The sequence below is a fragment of the Telopea speciosissima genome, chromosome 3 (genome assembly GCF_018873765.1).
Source record: "Telopea speciosissima isolate NSW1024214 ecotype Mountain lineage chromosome 3, Tspe_v1, whole genome shotgun sequence".
NCBI classification, from domain to species: domain Eukaryota; kingdom Viridiplantae; phylum Streptophyta; class Magnoliopsida; order Proteales; family Proteaceae; genus Telopea; species Telopea speciosissima.
In genome coordinates this window covers 14,648,734-14,670,275 of record NC_057918.1, presented here as the reverse complement: position 1 = coordinate 14,670,275, position 21,542 = coordinate 14,648,734, and the positions used below count along the sequence as shown (strand labels likewise).

The 21,542-nt window shown below is 39.6% G+C and overlaps 2 protein-coding genes across 2 annotated transcripts; both read right to left on the bottom strand.

Annotated features, from left to right (window-relative positions):
• Positions 1 to 1,524: 1,524 nt before the first annotated feature.
• On the bottom strand, positions 1,525 to 13,257 carry LOC122656941. The gene is made up of 2 exons (XM_043851647.1): positions 12,818 to 13,257; positions 1,525 to 1,769 (listed from the first exon to the last, which is right to left on the bottom strand). The coding sequence occupies exon 1, from the start codon at positions 13,199 to 13,201 to the stop codon at positions 12,818 to 12,820; it is 384 nt and encodes a 127-aa protein (XP_043707582.1). The 5' UTR covers positions 13,202 to 13,257; the 3' UTR covers positions 1,525 to 1,769.
• Positions 5,156 to 6,007, bottom strand: LOC122654878. Its single transcript, XM_043849145.1, has one exon. It carries the CDS (start codon positions 6,005 to 6,007, stop codon positions 5,156 to 5,158), a length of 852 nt encoding a protein of 283 aa, XP_043705080.1.
• Positions 13,258 to 21,542: the final 8,285 nt, after the last annotated feature.

The window sequence follows — 21,542 nt, the reverse complement described above, 5'->3', positions numbered from 1 at the left end:
ACATATGTCCCAAACATCCATTGGTCAAGAACTACAAATTACCTGATCTAAACCCAAAGAATAAATCTTTGGAGGAAAAAAAACCCAGGTAGAGATAATTTGAATTAATCTAATGGGATAAAGCTTCATCTGCTTAAAGATCACCTGATTCCGACACATCTAACTGTAATAAAAAAAAATTAAAAAAAAAAAACCCAGTTAAGATCAGTCAAAATTGGGATTAGTCTTGTCCAATCGGCTTATTCGACCAAATCCATAATTGATTCCTTCCTAAACCATGGACGCATGAGATATCTTTGGGAGGTGGTGTATTATAGTGGCTAGCAATTATGAGATCTCAGGTGCAAAAAAAAGACTCCCAATGACCCTGATGACTAACACCCAATGCTCACCGTGAAATAGAGTGAGAAATAACACTTACAGATCTACCAACATGAACAAAAGCACAAAACTCAAAATTGGATCAAAGGAGCCAGATGTGCATGATGATGGAGTAGACCTCCCTAGGGAACTGAAGAATATCTATCCGATGAATGAGAACAGAGAACTAAGGATATGCTTCAAGCCTACTAGCAAAGCTGACTTCCCCCTAACCGAAGAGCAAGTGCCTCACCCTGATCTTAATGGGTCAGCCATTGGATAGATAAAACACCTTTAAATAGCTTATATGTCAATTTTTGTGACCTATTTCAACCATATAGCTTAGCATTTAATGTATATCCTCTCACATACGTTGCATATTACCAAAGGACTGATGCAACAAATTCTAAAAGTTGGATAAATCAAAACCATGCAGACTAGAAATTTGTCAAATGTATAAGCTAAAATCAATCATATCAAACACCATTTATTTGATGGCATCGAATCCCCGGGTACCCACCATCACCAATTGGAGACCATAACACCAAGCCAAGGGTGGCACCTCCATCGGCCTCAAATTTCACCTAGCAAGCAAGTCTAAATCTTGCACATGTAAAAATGTAGTAAAGAACAGTACTTCCAAAATTACAAATCTAGAAACATCTTGGCCCAGCAAAAACACAAGGAACAAATATGCAGAACATATGCAGAAACATTCAACCAGAGTTCCTGGTGTTTTAACTTTTGTTTACAACCATAACATTTCATTTTCCTTCCCCCACAACCTCCCTTTGCACCCATGAAGGAAGGGAAAGGTCAGGGAAGTGAGGAACAGAAGAAAGGGAAAGTGAGACTAGTTTCCCTCACAATGTTGTTTGGTTGCCCTGAACATGAATTTCCTTTCCTAGTTGCATCCCAACTTTCCAAGGGACACATTTTATGGGGAACCGCCCAAAATTGACCATGGAATGCCTTTTTTCCCCCTATGAAGGCAACCAAAGGAATGTTTCAGGACTTCTCAAAACAACTTTATCCTTTCCACAATTCCTACAAAAGAAACCAAGCGCAGCACCTCAGCTAACTACTTGATGTGTGAAGACAGATCTGAACAAAGTTTGTAGCATTAACACATGCACTTCATCTTCTAAATTTAAAGGAAAATCATGGAGATATATTAATATCTTTATTTTCCACAAGTCAGTTGATCTAGTGATGCAACAAATACAAATTAAATTGTAAAAACACATCAAAAGTAGAAATCAAACCCTTTTCCACTACATACCAACTGAATATGAAATTCAATTGGGCCAGTGCTGTTATCATGAAATATCATTCCAAACACTGATTGGAACAAGAGAGAGATTATTAAATGGGTCAATGGTATACATATTTTGCCACCACTCCCAACCCTGAAAAACATGCAAAACAAGGAATCATTTATTAGTGGTAAGGAAAAGTTTTTGGTTAAAGTATACAAGGCATATGTGACAGAAAGCTAACAACTTGAGGTTCCTTTTTTTCCCCTATCTATCCTTGTTTGATTGCACATGACAAGGAAGTATCTTTAAACATAGTTGAGTGAAAAAACATATGACGAGGTTGGAGTCATCAGCAACAACTGTATAATTGACCAAAAGATACACCCCTTTCTTTTACAAAACAACATCAAGAAAAATTGTCTTTTAAGACCAAATTAGATCATATAATTCCCTTTTACTTCTAAGGCAATATCCTGCAAAAAATTTGTCTAACAAACAAAGCCTACGAATGGAAAAGGCTGTAGCACACAGTAAATTATGAATGAAAATAATTACATTACTGAGCAGACACTGCAACTGAGTAACAAACTACTGAAACATGATATAATAATTGGACGACAGGTCTATGGAGCATGGGCCAAGTTATTCATCTATATTAAATGCCTAGTAAGAAAGGCACTGTATCAAATTCCTTAGAACACAAGTTGTATGAGCATGTTTGAGTAAGGGTTCCTTTGCCCTTCAACCAACAATCCCCCATTAAAAAAAATCATTATTCTTTTTTGGATATGACCAAGTATTTTAGCACCTTTGCAGAGGCAAAATAAAACTAGCATAGAAACAATGGTGAGTCAATATAATGCTGAAAGCATGCTAAAACTGGAAAACTCAGTGCTAAATCAACCATAAATGGCACTACACTCTAACAATTCATTCCATTACATTCTATGAATATTCTGTTGAGGATTGATAATGTAAGACTAGAAACTGGATAGGTTTAATCCCAGGCAGGATCAAATAGAAAACCCTCCAATAAATAAGAAATCATATGAGGGAACCAAGAGAACAACGGGAACTCAAATGAGGGAACAATTTCCTTGGTTGGAATGACAAATAAAAACCCACAAATTTGTAACCTGTTGAAGCAGCAATGATCTTAATGTGGTAATCTTCACGAAATCGATGTGACAATCAGTTTCCCTTCACAAAGGATATGCCATTGGCGGAGTCAGATTAAATTACCATATGTTTGAACCCCCAAGTATGAGCATCCTCCACAGCAGTGAGCATGGCTTGGATCACGTGCATGATAATTAAGAATGGGGAGACAGCAGCTGCAACAGCAAAAATCACATTACCCTAGCTATTCCGAGGCTCAGAGCAATGCAGCCATACCCTCTTCTAACATCTATGAAGGATCCATCACAATGATCCAATCACCCTTGGGTGAGTGCCAAGAGACCCAACTCACAGATGGATGGTGGAAGGAAACAGAGATATTCCAAGAGGAGCAAATACTTTGATTTCTAGCAGAATTGGGGACTTTAAATTGCATACCTTGCACCTGACCTCGGACATTAGATCAGATGAGAGAAGCCACTTGACGATGGGATATCTCATTTCTTAGATGAAGAGAATGCCCAATAATTCCTTTCGCTCCAGAAGTGGAAACAGTGGCAGAGAGATAACTTGAAAAGTTGGACACATAGGGAATCACCAGCCGAATAGGTTAAAGTCCAATCCACTTTAGCTCTCCAACTTAATGGTTGATTGCAGCGGAAAATATGGGAACCCCTGAGCACAGTGTTCAAAGTTTGAGCGGAGAAAGGACACGAAGAAAAGAGGGAGTGGCTCTCCATTGCCCCACCACACATGTGGCACAAAGGGTCAATGTTGGCTCCCCACGTCGCCAGTCGATCCTTAGTAGAGAAAGAATTGGAATAGCTAACCATGTAAAAAAGTTGTGCCTATGGACATGAAATGGAAACCAAACCAAAGAATGCCAATTGACCTTCTCCCCATGACTTCTAACTGGCTCCCAATTGAAGGACCAAGAGAACTTACCATTGACCTATGGTTTCCAAACAATAAGATCATGTGAGCCCAAGGATAGTCAATTGAGAGATTTGGGGCCATAACTGGGCGAGAAAGCTGTCATGACTAGAGGGATGGGATCATAATTGACCAAATGAAGTTGTGTCTGAGATAACTCTCACTAACCCTGGAGGTCCATAAATTTGTCGTTCCAGAAGCTAAATGCCAGACCTGTCAGATAAGACCAGTAGTATTCCAATCCCTAACCTGCCGAAGGCCCAGCCCTGGGCAAGCAGACCCTCACCCAGCTCACTTTATAGATCCTCGATGTCTCAATACCGCACCATAGAAAGCGAGCAAACAACTTTTCAATAGCTCTACAAATCGAGACTGGTAAGGGAATCACTCCAGCACAAAATAAGAGAATACCCGTTAAGACAGACTTGATGAGCATCAGCCGACCCGCGTAAGATAAGGCCCTATTCTGCCAAGAATCCACATGAGCTGATATTGTTGCAATTAGCAGCTGGCAGTCCCCTTTTTTAATTGAGGAAACCATAAGAGGGAGCCCCAGGTACTTTATAGGTAAACTTCCACGAGATATGCCCAAAACACAACTAATATCATCCTTAATATTGTTGGTTGAAACTGAAAAGAAGAGCTGAGATTTGTTAGCATTCATAGTGAGATCAGAGAGCGAGGCAAAATCCTCTAAGCAAGTCTTGACAGAGAGAATCGATGCAGCATTAGCTTGAGCAAAAGATAGATATGTCATTGGCGAAGCACAAGTGCGTGATGAGAGGGGAGTGACAAAATGGATGAAGTGACAAAGGGCATCCCTGCTAAATCCCCCCTACTTCACTTGATAAAAGTGGTATAAAACCACACCGTTCACTGTTAATCATTACTGAGAATCGGCTATTAGTAACACAGGCATCGTGTTAAAAAAGACACTCCAGCTGAATAAATCTTGGAGGAAACTCAAGATAGTGCATCGTGGTAAACAAGACACTGCAGCTGACAGTATCATAAGCTTTTCTAATATCAAATTTGGCAGCAAATCTCGGTCTGCCATGAGGAATATGGTAGCAGTGCACTAGTTCAAAGCATAATAGGATATTATCATAAATATTCCTACCCGATAATAATGCCGACTGATTTGGGCTAATCAAAGATGGGAGAATCAACCTGAGCCTGTTGGCCATAATTTTAGTAACGAACCGACAGTAATTTACATACAGAAATAGGGTGGTAGTCGGCAAAGGACCTAAGAGTCAATGACTTAGGGATTAATGCAAATAGAATGGCATTCACCTCCCCCAAAAGGCAACCTGTAGGGAAAAAATCCAGGATTGTAGCAGTAACTTTGGGGCCAATCACTTGCCAAGCCCGTGGGAAGAAGTAAGTATTGATTCCATCTCCATCACGGGCATTGTTCTAATCCATACTAAAAACATCCCTCACCTTCTCCTCAGTAACCGAATTGGAAAGTGTGGCCCTGTCTAATCTGGAGAAACTTCTCTATGAATAGGGAAATTATGGGAGGCAGATGTGTTGGGGGGATGGGCCAAATATGCCAGAGAAGTAAGAAATAGCCTCTTCTTTGATGCTGGACTCGTTGTCAAGGATCTCAGCTTGCTGGTTGATAATAAAAGATATGTAATTTCTGCTTCTCCAAGAGTTGACCAAATGGTGAAAAGTCTAGTATTACCAATGCCCTCTTTTAACCACCGAATACGAGCTTTTGCTGAAGTTTCCTTCCTAGTGCTGAGAAGACGGTACTGATGTAGAAGCCCCCGCTCTCTTATTTGCATGTCTTGGTTATCCAGATGGTTACTGAGATCAGCTTGCACCAGAGATATTTCATCCCTCTTCTCCTTGAGTTTGTCAGAGGTGCGACCAAAATAAGCACGGCTCCATGCCTTCAGCCTATGCTTAACTGCCTTAAGCTTAGTGATAACCACAGGAAGAGTTGGGAGGGACTGGGGACTACCAAGCCTCCGTAACCACCAACAGAAAGGTGGTTCATCAGCCCAATAATTGAAAAACCGAAAAGGTTTAGGGCCACGTGCCACCGAAGGTTGCATTCTATCAATGCAAGCCGAGTGGTCAGAAATTCCTAGGAGAGTGAACTTGGCTTCTGAAGATGGGAATTCTAACAACCATTGGTCATTAACCAAAGCTCTGGTCAACCTTTGACTATACCTAGAAACATCCGAAGAAGCCCAATTGGACCAAGTGAGAAATTCACTCTTGTAATTACCCCCTCTAGAAAAAAGAAATTCACCCTTGTACCTGAGATCAGCAAGGCCACAAAAATCAACACCATAGTTGTCATCGTGTCGCCTAGGCATCCAGGCGGCTATGTATGGAATGGCGCCTTGCTGGTGTCATCTCAATGTTTGCCCCCCTGGACTGCCTTGGTTCGCCTAGGCTTCGTGACAACTATGATCAACACAATTTTGAGAAGGCAAAAAATCTGAAAGTTGGGCAGCCCTACCACCTCTCTACTCTGTCAGAGACAAAATGGAATTGAAATCCCTACCCACAGTCCATGGCCCATCGATTGTGTTTTCCAATACGCTGGAGATCATCCTAGAGATGCCTCCTTGAGATATCATTTGCTCCATACACAGAAGTAGCAAAAAATTCACCTTGCCACTGAGTAACAAGAATTCGAGAGTGAATAAATTGAGAGTTCTTCGAAAGCACAAAAAATTGGAGCATCTGAGGGTCCAAGAGCATCCAAATCTTACCCGAAGGAGAGATCATAATTCGGCTCGATATGCCACATACGATTGAGAGAATCTCCAATTTTTCTGAATTAGTTTGATGAACTCGTGTTCCCACCAAACCATCATACTAAGCTCAAACTTGTGCATAAGACAGCAAACAGCTGCTTGTTTATCAAAAGAGTTAAGGCCCCTAATATTCCATACTCCAAAATCATAAAACAGGTTCAAAGGAAAAGGAAGTTGGAGTTACCACAAGCTACACCTCCTCTTCCATTCGATGATCATGTGTATCGCTCCTGACATCATGAGTAATGTTGTCAACATCTCCCATCTCATGTGTAAGGCTGGAAGCTGTTAGGCCTTGATTTGGACAGAGTTGTAAATGTGATGAAGAGTGCGGCTGATATGCAAGTTCTATCCCATTTGTTATATACAAAACCTCTGAATTCTGGTTAGGAGCAAGGATCAAGAACTCGGTGCCGACACTGGTTTCGACCAGCCAGAAACTGAGATTTCCCAGGTTTCGACCATTCTCTGTTGAAACCTGGTACTCTCTCCAAGCCAACTTGAAACCATGGTTTCGAGGCCCAGAAGTTGTTTGTTACCCTGATACTTGTTGTGCTGCATACTTTTTATATTTTGAACCCAATTCATGCATTAGTTTCACATAGAGAACACTCAAGATAATACTTGAGGTTTTGACCCAAATTTGATGGCGTATATTGTTCTTAGACACGGTATCAAATAAGATTTGACCAGAACATAACTCCTTCAATATAAATCAGATTTAAGCAATCTTGGATTTGTTGGAAAGCTTTCCAACAAAGCTTTCAAAAAAAATATCAATTATATCTAATAAAATCGCAGGGGCCAGCCCAGGTCCCAGTTAATATTCGGGTTAAAAAAAATTCAAAAAATTTTGTTTAAATCTGATTTATATTGAAAGAGTTATGTTCCAGTCAAACTTAATTTGGCGTTGCTTTGAATGGAAATAAATATTTAGACATCAAAACAAATGAATATTTTACCGCTCTTTTGGTTTTTAGCAATGTTTTATCATATTAAGATTTATAGAATTTTTAGATTTGAGAAAAAAATCCAGCATTTAAAAGTTGAAAATTGCATCTACAGCCGAAAATCCAGTTTTTGTTCTTGAACTGAGGGGTTGACTTTTTATCCTTTTAGAATTTGATTTTTTTGAATTTATCAAATTCAAATAGGGGGTATTTGCTTATTTATGTATAATATCTTAAGTAAATATTTTCATTTACTTAAATGATATTTGACATAAATAAGTGCAAGACCTGGTTTTGAACCAGGTTTCGATGGGGATAAGTAAATTTATATAGGTGTTCAGGTCGAAACTTGCGAAATTACCGAAATATGATCAAAAGCATGCAAAACCAGGTAGAAAATAAAGTCGACCCACATCTCGTCTTGGTAGGCTGCGAAACCGAGACAACTCGGTTGAAACTGCACAAGTTCTTCTTCCATGGTCAGGATCAAATTGCAAGGGGTGTAGAGGACTCATGCCAGTATTCACAAAGGACTTGTGTCGAACATAGTTGTCACAGCATCTGGCGACCCAAGGTGCTGGAGAGGGTCAAAATTTAAGGCGTCCAAGGCACCCACCTGCGCGACCAAGGCGCCTGGACGCCTAGTCGCCGCCTAGGCGTCGCCTTGACAATTATGGTGTCGAACACCGTCAGAGCAGGCTCTTAGGACTGCACTATTTGCCCCCTAGTCCGAGGGGACATCTAAGGGGTGGGGTTATGATTGGGAGGGTGCATGGTTGGTGGGGGTGAATTATTGTCACGGTCAGAGGAGGGGTTTATCGGAGCCCTTAGCTCTCTTGATTCTAGCAAGCGTCAAATTATCCACCACAATAGCAGCGGGTACCGTTAATGCGGGTTGGCCAAGAGGGGAAGAATGTGCTCATGGAGCCAAGAGGCATAAGGAATTAGAGTGGCCAAAATCTGACAACGTGCACAACACTGGTAGCACCAATCATACTCCACTGGTTGAACGATCTGTTTTCTGTTGGACATGGACACTAGGATCGATTCAGGGAGGCTACTCGAGGTAGGAATGAGAACACAAAGACAGGAAAAGAACAGACGTTCTCCATTTGCAGTATGGTTAACAAGGGATGACCAACAACACTAGCAATGTGGCTAAGAGATCGTCCCCCCAAAGGTTGAGATTGGCTAAGCAGATGAATCCAGAGGGGAAGCTCAGAGACATCAGTTTTATGAAGATATACATCAGAAGACCATGGTTGGAGGGTCAAGAAATGAGCTCCAAGATTCCATAACCCCGCTTCCGATATATGTTGTAGTTGGGTTAGAATTCACAAGTGAACATACATACCGCTCTCCAGCCCTGTAACCTCTACTTTGCCGAATTTTGACCACCAATTCTGTTTGACAAAACGCCGAACAACATGATAAAGAGGTTTTGGACCTAGGACAAAGCCTCCAAAAGTAGATTCCCACCTGAAAAGTCTTCCAACTCTCCCTAGTCACAGCCAGCCAATTTTTCACCATCAGTCATGGACGGGGGGAATGAATGAACGAATGGAAGTAACCAAGCTAGACCATGATTTCCCATTCAGAGACGGATTTGAGAGGTGTCTTTCCAGGGAACGGAGTGGTCTGAAATCATCTTGCCTATCTACATCGTCCGCCGACGAGGTGGCCCCGGCGGCGTCCATGAACGAATGAAGAAATAGTGAGACGAAGCCCTAATCGGAACAAAGACGCGTGAGTTCTTTCTCTCTTCTGTCCATGACCGATGTTTCATCTTTGTTTGAACTTTGATGGTGGGGATGGCAAATTTCCTGTTCTGGTTTCAGCTTGTGGAACAAATCTATAACTTTTATCAGCCACAAAAACAAGATCCAAGATGCAGGCATCGCTCCCTTCTTTAATAGATTAACAAAATTCCAGCAGAGATCTCTTAAATATATATACAATTTTGACAACCAAGCATTTCAAGATTTGCGAACCATCAAACAAGGACAGTGATAGATCAATCAACAGATGGTGCAATTTTAGTTCTTTGTGAGAGAGCAAAAGCTCATCTCAAGAGAAAGCATGCACTTTGAAGGAACCCATTAAACAATGAAACATATCAGTGGATCAGAGAAAGACTTGGGAGAACAGATATAAAGAAAAATTAACTACCAGAAGGGATCACAAAAATTGGAAGGGGCAAGACAGTTCAGCTAAAAATTTGAGTAAAAGTGTAAAACTCAGTGATCAGAATAGGAGGAGAGAAGTGCAGGGAAGGAGAGCTCTTGAGACAACACCATGGAAAAGTGATAAGTTCTTAGAATTTTGGACAACAGTGTAAAAGCTAGCTAATTAGTTCTACAAGTCAACCGGAGAAGAGTTGAAGCGGACATCTTGGCAACTTAATGCTTTTCAATAACTCTGTGTTTGTTTGGCTTGCCTCTGTGGGTTTTGGGTCCCTCCCCCCCCCCCCCCCCAAACCACCTTTTTTATAGTTAAATTTTGTGTAGCCTTTTTGAAGTGTATGTAGATTGTCTAGTTAGCATTTAAAGGTTTGGCCATTACTAGAACACCAGATTTAAGGGAGCTAAATTCTTGTAGACACATTGAAGCAGCAACAAAGTTGTTGGGTTCTAGAGGTTCACTCTGTATTCGCCTTTCTGGTGGGCACTCCTTTTAGTGTTAACAAAAACTTTGCTTTGTCAAAAAAAAACGAGAATCCTTTTTGAGGAAGACAATATAAATAATGATCAAATGAGAGGTGTGGAGACAGACTCACAAAGTTCCACGCTCAGCAAGCTTCAGGGCATTTTACAAGAGATATGGGTATGAGTAGGTACAAACTTCATGGAAGGTACTGGCAGGCCTCCATAGTTATACATACATGAAGTGAATTGCAAATTGCATTATGTTTTCTAAAACCATTTATTAGTATTCGAACCTCCAGAACCTATGCTTATAAATCTTTAATTTGAAAGTATGTACATTCCAAAAAAGATTTAGAAAGTCACTAAAATTTTAAGCAGACTGATATTAGATCATATATTATAATTTTCTTCAGTATCCGCTGCAAAGAATGTGAATCCTAGCATAGTGAAGGGGTCAAGGGTGTGCATTTCATCAGCATAATTTCCTATTCTACCAAAATGAGTCAGCCGCAAGTTCCTTTGGTTGATCCAGACAGGTCTCTGATAACAGTCACAAGAAATTCCTAAGGCTGCACTCCTGCATATGTTTTGGTAGTTGACATCAACCATGCCGATCCAGTCAGGTACTATCAAATCCACCAAGTAATCCTAACCCAACCTAGTTTTCTTCACAAACTGAATATTGTAATGAGGCGTAGGCAAAGTGATCAATGATTATAGTAAACAACAAATCAAGTAACAAACTCTTATACTTCTGCCAACATTTTATACATTCTCAAATAGTAATGACAATAACTGCTAGAAATTTACTGGGGGAAAAGAAGAAAACCAAGTAACAATTGAAGGGATTGAGGGAAAATGTGCCAATCTATCAGGGAGAAGTCAGAACTCTTTATGGCAAGAATAACTTAACAGAACCAGACCCAATGATCTAGTGGAGGAATTAGGACACAAAGGACAAAGAGGGAGACAAAAATACATAAAAAACCGACTCAACGAAGAGGAAACATGACAAAATTGAGACTTGGCTAGTTGCTTTGAGGCTTAGCTTGAGGTTTCAAGCATGAATATCATCAGTTGAATGATGACCATCGAGATGGATATGAATTGTAATCATCCAAAAATACCTACCAGAAGAAACCAGAGAAATGAAAAATGAAGACAAATAAAGTGGAACTTCAGTAGGCAATCTCAGCCCTCCTACGGAGGAACGTGAAACTGAGAATGGCCATAGAAGTTCCTCAAACCAAAACAATGAAATATTCAAGTGGCAGGCCTGCCGAGCATAGTTGTCATGGCGTCGCCATATCGACGCCGTCATATCGCTGGAGAAGTAAACATATCGACCACCGATATGGATGATGTAAGAATATCAACCGATATGGCCTCCATGTCGTCGCCATGGTGCCGCCATGGACGCCATACCACGACATATGGCCATATCGGGCGGCATGGTTGTTTCAAATTATAAAACTTAATTTTTTAACAATAATTTTTTTTAACCATTTTTATTTTAATGCTTTTTCCTTAACATAAAAAAAAATAAAAAACATCAAACAGAAAACACTAATACACTATTGACTAATAGACAATCACATATTCACATCAGCAATTTTATTTTTTGTTATTTAGATGGGTTGTTTATTAGCTTTATTCACTCAATATAAATTACGTTCTTGTAATTGTTTTTTTGTTTTGTTACTTTTGTAGTCACTTTCATATGAATCATATCTCAACTCTCATGATTTTTCAACTTTATTATCAGCAAGACGATTGCTATCAATTATTTGATAATCCATGATTTCATATACATTAATGGATATTACAGTTTCATTAATTAAACCATAGTAGATTAGTAGTACACTTTCATGTTAATTTTTTATGTTATAGGGTATATATTATAGCATACTAAATGACATTAAAAATAAGGAAAATAAAAAATAAAACATGGTCGATATGATCGCCATGGCGGGCAACATGTCGATATATCGACATGACACCCCTCCACCGACTTGAATCGCCGTGACAACGTGACAACTATGCTGCCGAGAGGAGTAGGTCTACTCCTTGAAGGATCACAGCTTGGAGCGATATGCTTAACACGCTTAACACATGCAAGTCGAACGTCTAAATTGAAGTTAAGGGCCATCTAGAATAGTGTTATAGTACAGCAACGGGTCACTTCAAGGTCCTTGCAGACACGCCGAGATCATCTATAAAATTTTAGACACTTTAGACCATCTCAATAGCAAGAACAAAATACACGGTACAACAAGGATGCCGATTGTAGCAAAGATATATCATTACGTATCCCACGTTCGAAGGAAGAGGTTGCCTCCCCCACCCCCTCTCTTCTTTCCTAAGAACATACGCCCTTTCAAATTCCAAAACAATCTATGACTTCATATTAACAAACTTCAAAACATATCCATTACAAAACAATAGCGCCAAACACCCCTGGCCCATCAAACACAACAAAAATAGAGATTTTGAAAACCCAATTCCAACAGATACTAGAGAAGCTGAAGAATGAAAAATGAAAAAAAAAATTAAAAAACCCCTCAAATTCACAATAGATCCCTGTCCCATGTGAACAAAAATCTAAACAATAAAAGAAAACCTCGACTTTATCGACATTAAACAATCAATTACATCACTTCGTAGCACCTAGAACACAAGCATCAAACCCTAATAATTAAGATCAAACTAATCCCAAATAATTCAAAACGACAGTACAGTTACATATCAAGTACAAATGGAGCACGGACCTATTTCTGATATCCTCCGCCCCTGGCGTTTTCATCTTCTTCGATCTTGGCAGTGAGATAAACGGGAGGGTAGTCATTTACATCGAAAGTCGTCTCCTTCATCATCTTCTCGACATCGGCCTTCTTCAGAATGGTTCGTCGAATGGGTGGGCGATTGCGGCGTTGGTCGCGAGAGTAGTACTTGATATCGTAGACGGTTTCAGGGTTGGCAGTGGGGACGATAGCCTTCAGTGGTTCAGAGGCGGGGCAGTAGATGCGGTACTCGAGGGCATCAGGAACTGCGAGCTTGTACTCGGGGCTGGCACAAGGGCCCGTGATCTCCCATGGTTTCTTGAAGAATTTTTTCAGCGACTGAAACAGCGATTTTGATGCCGAGGATGCCATGGCGAATCTGACAGAAGAAGATTTGCAGATTGGTTGAACTAAGAGAAGAGGAGGAGAGATCGACCCTCCAATTTTACCTCAGCCCTTTAGGTTCAGCCGTTCAGGTAGGGGTTTGCTGGACAGGTCGTGTAGCAACGACGATAAGATCGCACGTCTTTACCAAAAAAAAAAAAAACCGATACGGTCACCAACAACTGCTTAGCTCAGTTTGTGAGCCATGGTGCGTTTGATACCCATGCTCATCAAGAGGTCTCGAGTTCGAGTCTCCTGACGGGTACCTTATGCCTTCTCCTTTTCAATCCCCCCAACCTCAGTGAAATCGACAATGAGATTGACCCATGCCTCTTCGACAATGAGATTGACCCATGCCTCTTTTAATACCGATTCTGATCCAGCCAGGATCGCTTTAACCCTAGAAAAAAAACCAAAAAAATTTGCCGAAATGAGAATTGAAATCAGATGATTCGATCCATTATGTGAACCTATTCATGTAAATTCATTTTTGCAACATGTCAATCCACGTTTGCAACATGCTAGGTAGCAAAAGTAATGGATAATAACGGTCACTGATCATTGTGCCATTCAGATTTGTCCACTTATATATGCGTTCATGTGTGTACTTAATAGGGAGAAGGATGGGTATACTAACGGTATACCGCATGCTAATACCCTTTATATTTGATAGATGTACCAATTTTTTTTTTTGTTTGGGGTAGAGATAGACGTATCATTGGTATCTTATAGCAAGAGAAAGGAAGAGAGATAGACGCATAGGGTGTTAACATAAGGTATATTGCTAAAAGCTTTTTCCCTACTTAATGTAATGCAAATGTTTACAAAGCTCGGGTCCAAAAACCCGATAAATTTACCAAAATATGTCCAAAGAATTTTCATTTCGAACTTCTTACATACCATAATAAATTATTCTTGTAATGGGAATGATCAATGTTTATTAATTAATTTTAAGCTGCTAATAATGATCCAATATTCCAACCCACAATCGTACCAAAAATAAATAATAATATTCCAACCCACAAAAAAGTTCAATCTACTTTGTTGATATTATTCTTTGGAATGGTAATTACATCAACCATGGACATTGATTGGTGGAAAGCAAATAGTAAACTTAACTCTTCAATATTGTGTTGTAATTCTATTGTGAAGTTCCTAGGTAAGTCAACTGCGAGTGATGCAATCATTGCCATTAATATTTCTCCATATTTTTAGTATTTAAAAATTATTTTATTGATTAAACCTACCTCAGGGGATGACCAAAACTCAAGTTGGGTAAGAATACAAGTTTGGCGAACTAGTCAAAAGACACAATATTCTTTCCAGTTACATAAGTTGGAGGATCAAGTTTTCTTTCAGACACAATGAATAAGAATCCATTCACCCAGACAGGTTCAGATGCGCACAAGGGATATTGGGAAGGTATTTTGGCCTTTTGGGGAACATACTAAAACGTAATAAGGGTTTGTACATCATAGGACGATGGTTGAATGTTCACTTGGCAGTGGAGGAATACTATCCTAAATTAAAATTAGATTACGAAAAAGACCTCCATGAGAGGATAAGGATCATGATATGTTGGAATTATCTATCGATAACAACATGATAGCACATGTAAATAAGGGGGATAGATTACTTATCTCAACCGTAAAAAAAAAAACAAGGTTGACAATGGAAAACTTAAGCACCAAATATAGCGTCATGAACCTAAAAAAATAATAGATACATTTAATGAATTGGTGGGGCTAAGTCGTGTCACTGGTCACTCAGACGCCCACTATGGTGTAAACTAGGGTCTTGTGAATCAACCTCCAATATATAATAGCCTTGTATGCCCCTCCACATCGGGACACTTTAAAGTTGTACTCAATTGAATACAAAACAAAGGTAGAGAAAACTAAAATAAAACTGAAGTTGGGGTTACTTCTTAATTATTAAAGAAAAGGGTTTAACCTCCCCTCTATATGTATGATAGGAAAAGACACCGCCAATGGTTGTTTCCAATAAACATGCCCAAAGACCATGTATTTTTCCATAGAACATGTTTGTTGACAATTCAAACGTGTATTCCAATAGTTGCACGTATTGGCCATTCATGTATCGATTACGAAAAATGCAACTTTCTAACAAACCTCCTTATAAAATAAAATAATGTTTTAAAGTATACATGTTAAAACATTTAAACTTCCAACATACTTTGATTGATGGAGTCTCAGGATCAAAGGGATTAACAAAATTCCATTGTTGGTCTCTTTGATTATTATTATTGTCAAACAATCCAATCTAATTATGAGTTTCTCTCTGCTTGAGCATCAATTGCATAATGAATAGGCCATCAATATGTTTGAGCCTCATGTACCAAGGGCAAGACAAAAATCCACCGGAATATCGTAAAAACCTACTAAATGTTAATCATCCATCCCTGAGATGAAGCCAACTCATGACCTTCTACTATCTTGAAGGCTTTGTCACCCGAGTTAAGTAGTCATCAACGACAGTTTGATGGGTTTGATGATTTTTTAGTACTTTTGCATAAATCTATAAGTTATTCGGAAATTCCTGATGAAAATTTGTAAGAGAGAGAAAATTGATTTCTTGCGGGCCAACTGAGGATTTCTGAAGATTTCGGACACTTCTGTAGCAATCTAAGGTAATTCAGTACTCTCAAAACAATTTGTGAATTTCTACTTTCGCTTGTTTTTTTATTTTTGTTTTATGGAATTCCCCTGAATTCAAGTAATTTTCTAAGCCTTTCCAACCCCAAGGGACTATCAAGGGATTAGGCCAAGAGAGATAATAGAGCCTAATCTTAAAGGCTAAGCGGAGAGAGAACATAGCCCAGAGGTGTTCAAGTCTGTTTGAACTAATGAGACCCTGGGGAAGGTTGGGCGGCACTGCCCAACCCTGGCAGCATTAAGGGGTATAAGAAAATACCATGTGAGGTCTGATGCATGATCATCTTTTCATGATGTTATGGGGTTGATTTCCAGAGATCCAACTGATCAATTTTGACATTCTATATATCGTCAAAAAGAGTTATGAATTTACTTTCCAATTATGTAAATATCATCAATAAATGTAGCAAGTAACACAACCATATCTGTGTCTGAAGTCAGAGGGTATACAATGCAATTACCTTTCACTGACTTTCGGGAATGACTCTGGGAGATCTGACCGTCATATTTTGATAATCTACATATCATCGTAAATAATTTGAATGTTTTAATCAAATATGCAAAAATACACCACAAATTTGGTCGGGATTTGGTCAGATCTATCCCCCAAAGCAGGCGGAGCCTACATAATTAGGGCTTGAATGGATAATTGCCAAACAATATTGGATTTGTAACAAATTTTAGGATACACTTTATATCATAAAAATATACTATTTGAAAAGTTTCATCCTATTCTGACAATGTTTTGGCATTCAAGTCAATCCAAGGGCAAAATGATCATTTTTCATTATACAAAACCTTGGGGGCTATTATGGGCTCCAATTGCTAGCTACAAGAAGGAGTGAATATTGGGAGACAAAATACAATGTCTACAATTACCGTGTAGTGCGCATAGCGTATTTTTTCCTTTATTTCTATCACATTCCCTAGTATCTACTAGACATATAGGTCGATGAGTACTTTAATGCAGCGTGTGTGTGTGTGTGTGTCTGAGGTTGGCTACGCCAATTACGGACACTAGTCATTATTACTTTATTTAAGATTTTGGTATCTAGAATTTTAATCATTTTTTGTTTAACATTATAGTATCCAAAATTCCAGTCATTTTTGCCCTTTCTTTTTTAACATTATGGCATCTAGAATATCTAGAATTTCACTCATTTTACATACTTATTGACCATTACAGTTATTCCAGAATTTCAATACATATTGCATTATCATATTTCGGCCCCCATGTTGTTAGGCTGCCGGTTTTCCAATTTTTTTTTTTGCAACATATGCTATTGTATTGTCGATTTTTCTGCAAACCCTGTCATTTCCAAATTTACCTCGGATTCCCCCACAACTTTTTTTCAAGAAGCATATGTACATCTTCGTACGAACATATATGTTGGAGGAAGATCGGCCTCTGGTCGGGTGGGGTTGGGTGCATAAAATGGTCCCAACATGTAACTTGACAACTATCCAAAGATCTGGGGAAGACTTGTGTCTTATCCATTCCGAGTCAATTCTCTCCTCCAAAAGGGGAAACCATTTGTTATAGATAAACGTGTCAATCGGTCGGGCCTAATTGGGCTTGACCATTTTGAAACCCTGCACAGTGCCAAACCGTTTTTGTAATCAGACTTACATCGGATAGGCATGGTACGGTTTATATTCAGCCCGGTCGGGCTCGGGCTTTAATTGGGCTTCCTTAACCGGGCCTTAATCGGATTTTAACCAAGATAAATGCATATTTAACTGTAAACTGACTGTGACTAAAAACAAGTCTTAACTTGTCTCTACGACAAATCCTCTAACCCCCAACATTTGGCCGAAGGTAAGGTTCAGTTAGCCTATCTTTTTTCCCCATTTTTATATGAAAAACATGCCTTTACACTGTCTATCTTTAGTTTATGGGCATTGGGGGTAAAATGAGAATTTCATGTAGTGATTAAAGGGTTGGGCTAGATCGGGCTTAGGTGGGCCTTTATTCGGTCGGGGGATTGTTGGGCTAAACCCTTGTCTTGGGAACGACAGATTATAAATAGGTCGGACCGATTTAGTATTTAAATGGTCGGGCCTAAAAGTGACACCCCTAGTTCTAGACCCTTATCTAGGTGGCAATTATAAACTATAGAAACAAAATACCCTTGAATATTCCTGTCTATACCTTCCATCCTTCCAAAGACGGAGGGGAGGGGAGAGGACGAAGGGGAGGGAAGAGGACGGAGGTGCAAAACCCTTTGTACCTACACTAGATTGTGGGTTTATGCTCTAGGAAATACACCAGGTTTATTGACAACAATTTTGAGATGAATTTGGGGTTATCGAAATAATCTTTTCATGAGAGCTTTAATGGAATAATGGATTCTCATGGTGCAAAGAACCATATGTTCACAACTCACAAATGCCCTGTTTGTTTAGAGGGAACTTAGGTGGGGTGGGAGAATTAAGGTGGGAAAATGCTAATGTGGTACTTCAAAATCCCACCCCAACCTTGTTTGGTTAATTTGGGGTGTTGAACTTATAAAAGTGCATGGGACATCATTAATTGTTTTGTCTGCTGATGTGGCACTTCAAAAATCCCACTCTTTTGTTATCTAAAGTCTCACCAAATTGGTGGGACTTTGGATACCCTTCAAGGAAAAAGTTACTTTACCTCAACTTTACCCCAATTCTCTCACATGTTATTCGCCGATGACTGCCTTCTATTCGGGAAAGCCCATATCAAAGAAATCTATGTTTGGAAAGACTGTCTTTATTTGTATTGCAAAGCCTCTGGCCAGGAAATCAACCTTAAGAAATCTTGTATCATGTTCAGTCCAAATCTCCATTCCAAATTCAAAAGATGGTTTTCTAGAGTCCTAAGAATCCCCTACGGAGATGGCCCTTCTAAATATCTAGGTCTTCCCATCGATTTTGGCATCTCCAAGAAGATCTTATTTCAAAATCTAAAGGACAGAATTACATCTAAGCTTCAGGGGTGGAAAAAATCTCTCCCTTCTGCGGCTGGAAAAGAAGTCCTCCTAAAGTCCTCGGCTTTCCCTATGACTAACTTTGCTAGCTCACACTTTAAAATTCCCAAATCAATTACTGAAGGCATCAGAAAAGCTTCCTCAAATTTCTTTTGGGATGACTCCTCTGAGATTTATAAAATGCATTGGGTTTCTTGGGAAAGAATGTGCAGAGCAAAAAGGGGGTTTGGGATTTAGAGATCCTCATATCCATAATTAGGCTCTTCTTGCCAAAAATGCTTGGAAGATTTGGTCTTCTCCCAGCTCGGTGTGGGCTAAGACGATGAAGTGTACTTATTTCCCTCACACTGATTTTCTTCAAGCTTCTCTGGGGAATCAACCATCTTGGGGGTGGCGGAGTTTATTAGAAGGGCGTGACGATCTTTTGATTAGTCTTTTGTGGATCGTAGGTACAAGTGAAGCTATTTCAATTTGGAATGACAATTGGATCCCTACCTCTTCAAATTTCAAAATCCGTCCAGTCAAACTTGCTCACTGTCGGTTGGAGTTGGTTTTGGAGTTGATTGACCACAATACCCGAACTTGGAAATGGGATTTGTTGAATGCTTTTTTCCTTCCTGTGGATAGGAAAGAGATCTCCAACATTCAGCTTAATCTATATCCTCAGGAGGATAAGTTGGTTTGGGGTGGGGCTAAATTTGGAAAATTCTCTGTTTGTGCTATGTATCACTTCCTTGATAATAGGAAGTTGGTTGACTCAAATCAACAGCTGCCCTCCTCTATCTGTTTTAAGAATTACCTTTCTATGCATGATTCTTATTGGAAAAGAATTTGGAATTCAAAAACATTGCCAAAAATTAAGATGTTTCTTTGGAAATGTTGTGTAGAAGGCAATGCGTCTGGTGAAGGTCTTCTTTCTAAGAATATTCCCATTAATCCTCAATGTCAAATGTTAGAAAGCTGAAACAAAAAGGAGAGGACAGAAAGATGGCCTGAGTCGAATGAAATCGTTATGTCCTTAAGACAGTATTTGCACCCTTCTAATCCTGCAAAGGGTTGCAGCAAACCTGCCTCCCAAGATAAATCAAGCGGACTGTTATTGGTTGCAGAGACAGTAACATTGTGAAGCTATCAGAGATTTTTTTTGATGCTCTCTTGGCTGTTCGTGTGGGCTACAACTCTTGGGGTCAATGTTGAACCAAGGGTTGCACTCCCTCTTTGATCAGCCACCGATCCAATGGTTGGATCGATCCTAAGCACCCTTTGATCAGACACCGTCGATCCCGAAAAGATTAAGATGACGGCGCAAGTGCGAAGTGCAAAGTGCGCCATCAAAACGCCACATTGCGCCTCATGCACGCGCGTATTCGCTCGGACGGTCACCGTTCTGGCTCGCAAGTGCACCGTACAATCTCTTCTAACATTACATGTGATAATAATAACTACTAACTACTAACACATATAAACCCAATGAGCTTTCCTTTCATAGCTGATGTGAGACTAAAAGTCCACATCAATATTTTGAAAAATTCCAACAAAAGATGTGGGCATTTGGTGGAATCGATTGGTCACATCTTCTTCAATTGCCCCTTTTCAAGAGCTGTCTGGTTCGGTTCCTCTCTTGCCCATGTCACTCCTCATTCTAAAGCCATTATTATGAGCAATTGGTTCAAGCGATGCCACCAACATGTGGGTCCCATCTTTCCAACAATCTAGGCTTGGATCCCTCTACTGTGCGGGTTGCCTCAACTGCCCTGTTGCATGCAATGATCGCCTTACCCTTGCCCGAGCGTCTTGCCCAGGTGAGGGTAAGGTGATTATTGTATGTGGCCCTGTGTCTGCGGAGTAGACGATCTGAATCCAAAAATCCCACCCCACCTTCCCTCTAAACAAACGGAACCAAACATTTCCTTTTTTCCCCACTCCATTGGGATTAGGGAGTTGTAAAGGGAAGCTTTGGTTATAAAAAGTATCATTTATTTTACTATTTGACTTTTAATTTGATGACTTGTTCATTAGCATTTAGCACATAAAAAAGGAAAATGCTTTATGTCCATAATTCATATTAAATAGAAAAGAAATAAAAATCATAACAAACATATGCAAAACAAACATGAAATATGTCAGATACACAAAAATATAAAACATCCCAAAGAGAATTTAAATTACATCATCCACCCTTACTTCCCCAAAAAAAAAAAAAAAAAAAAAAAAAAGCATCCATGGTTTTTTTTTTGATAAAAAAAAAAAATCATCCATGGTGTCTCGTAACAAGATTAGCTTTGCCAGCTATTGACAAGATGAACGGCTTAGATCAATTACCAGTCAGGCAATAATGGAAGTCATACGTGGCAAACCGTACAAACCAAATTAACTCACAAATCACTCAAATTAGTATTAGCCAATAAATTTACAGCAAAGCTTAGCCGTCGAGAATAGGAAGTAGAGGTATAAACCGCAATCTGATGCTGATCTCCACAAACAGATCTCCAAGAAGGTCGAAGGAACGTGAGAAGCGATGATGGATCTGACGGTCCAATCAATGGGCCTCCAGGTTCCAGCCCATACTTGCAATGGGCAATCAACAATCTCGTACGTTTTTTTATGACGAAAATACCCCGTATCAATAGTCAAATACCCTTTCTTTTTTGATGCTCAATAAAATAGATCTGAAGTGTTTGTCATTGTTCCCTACTT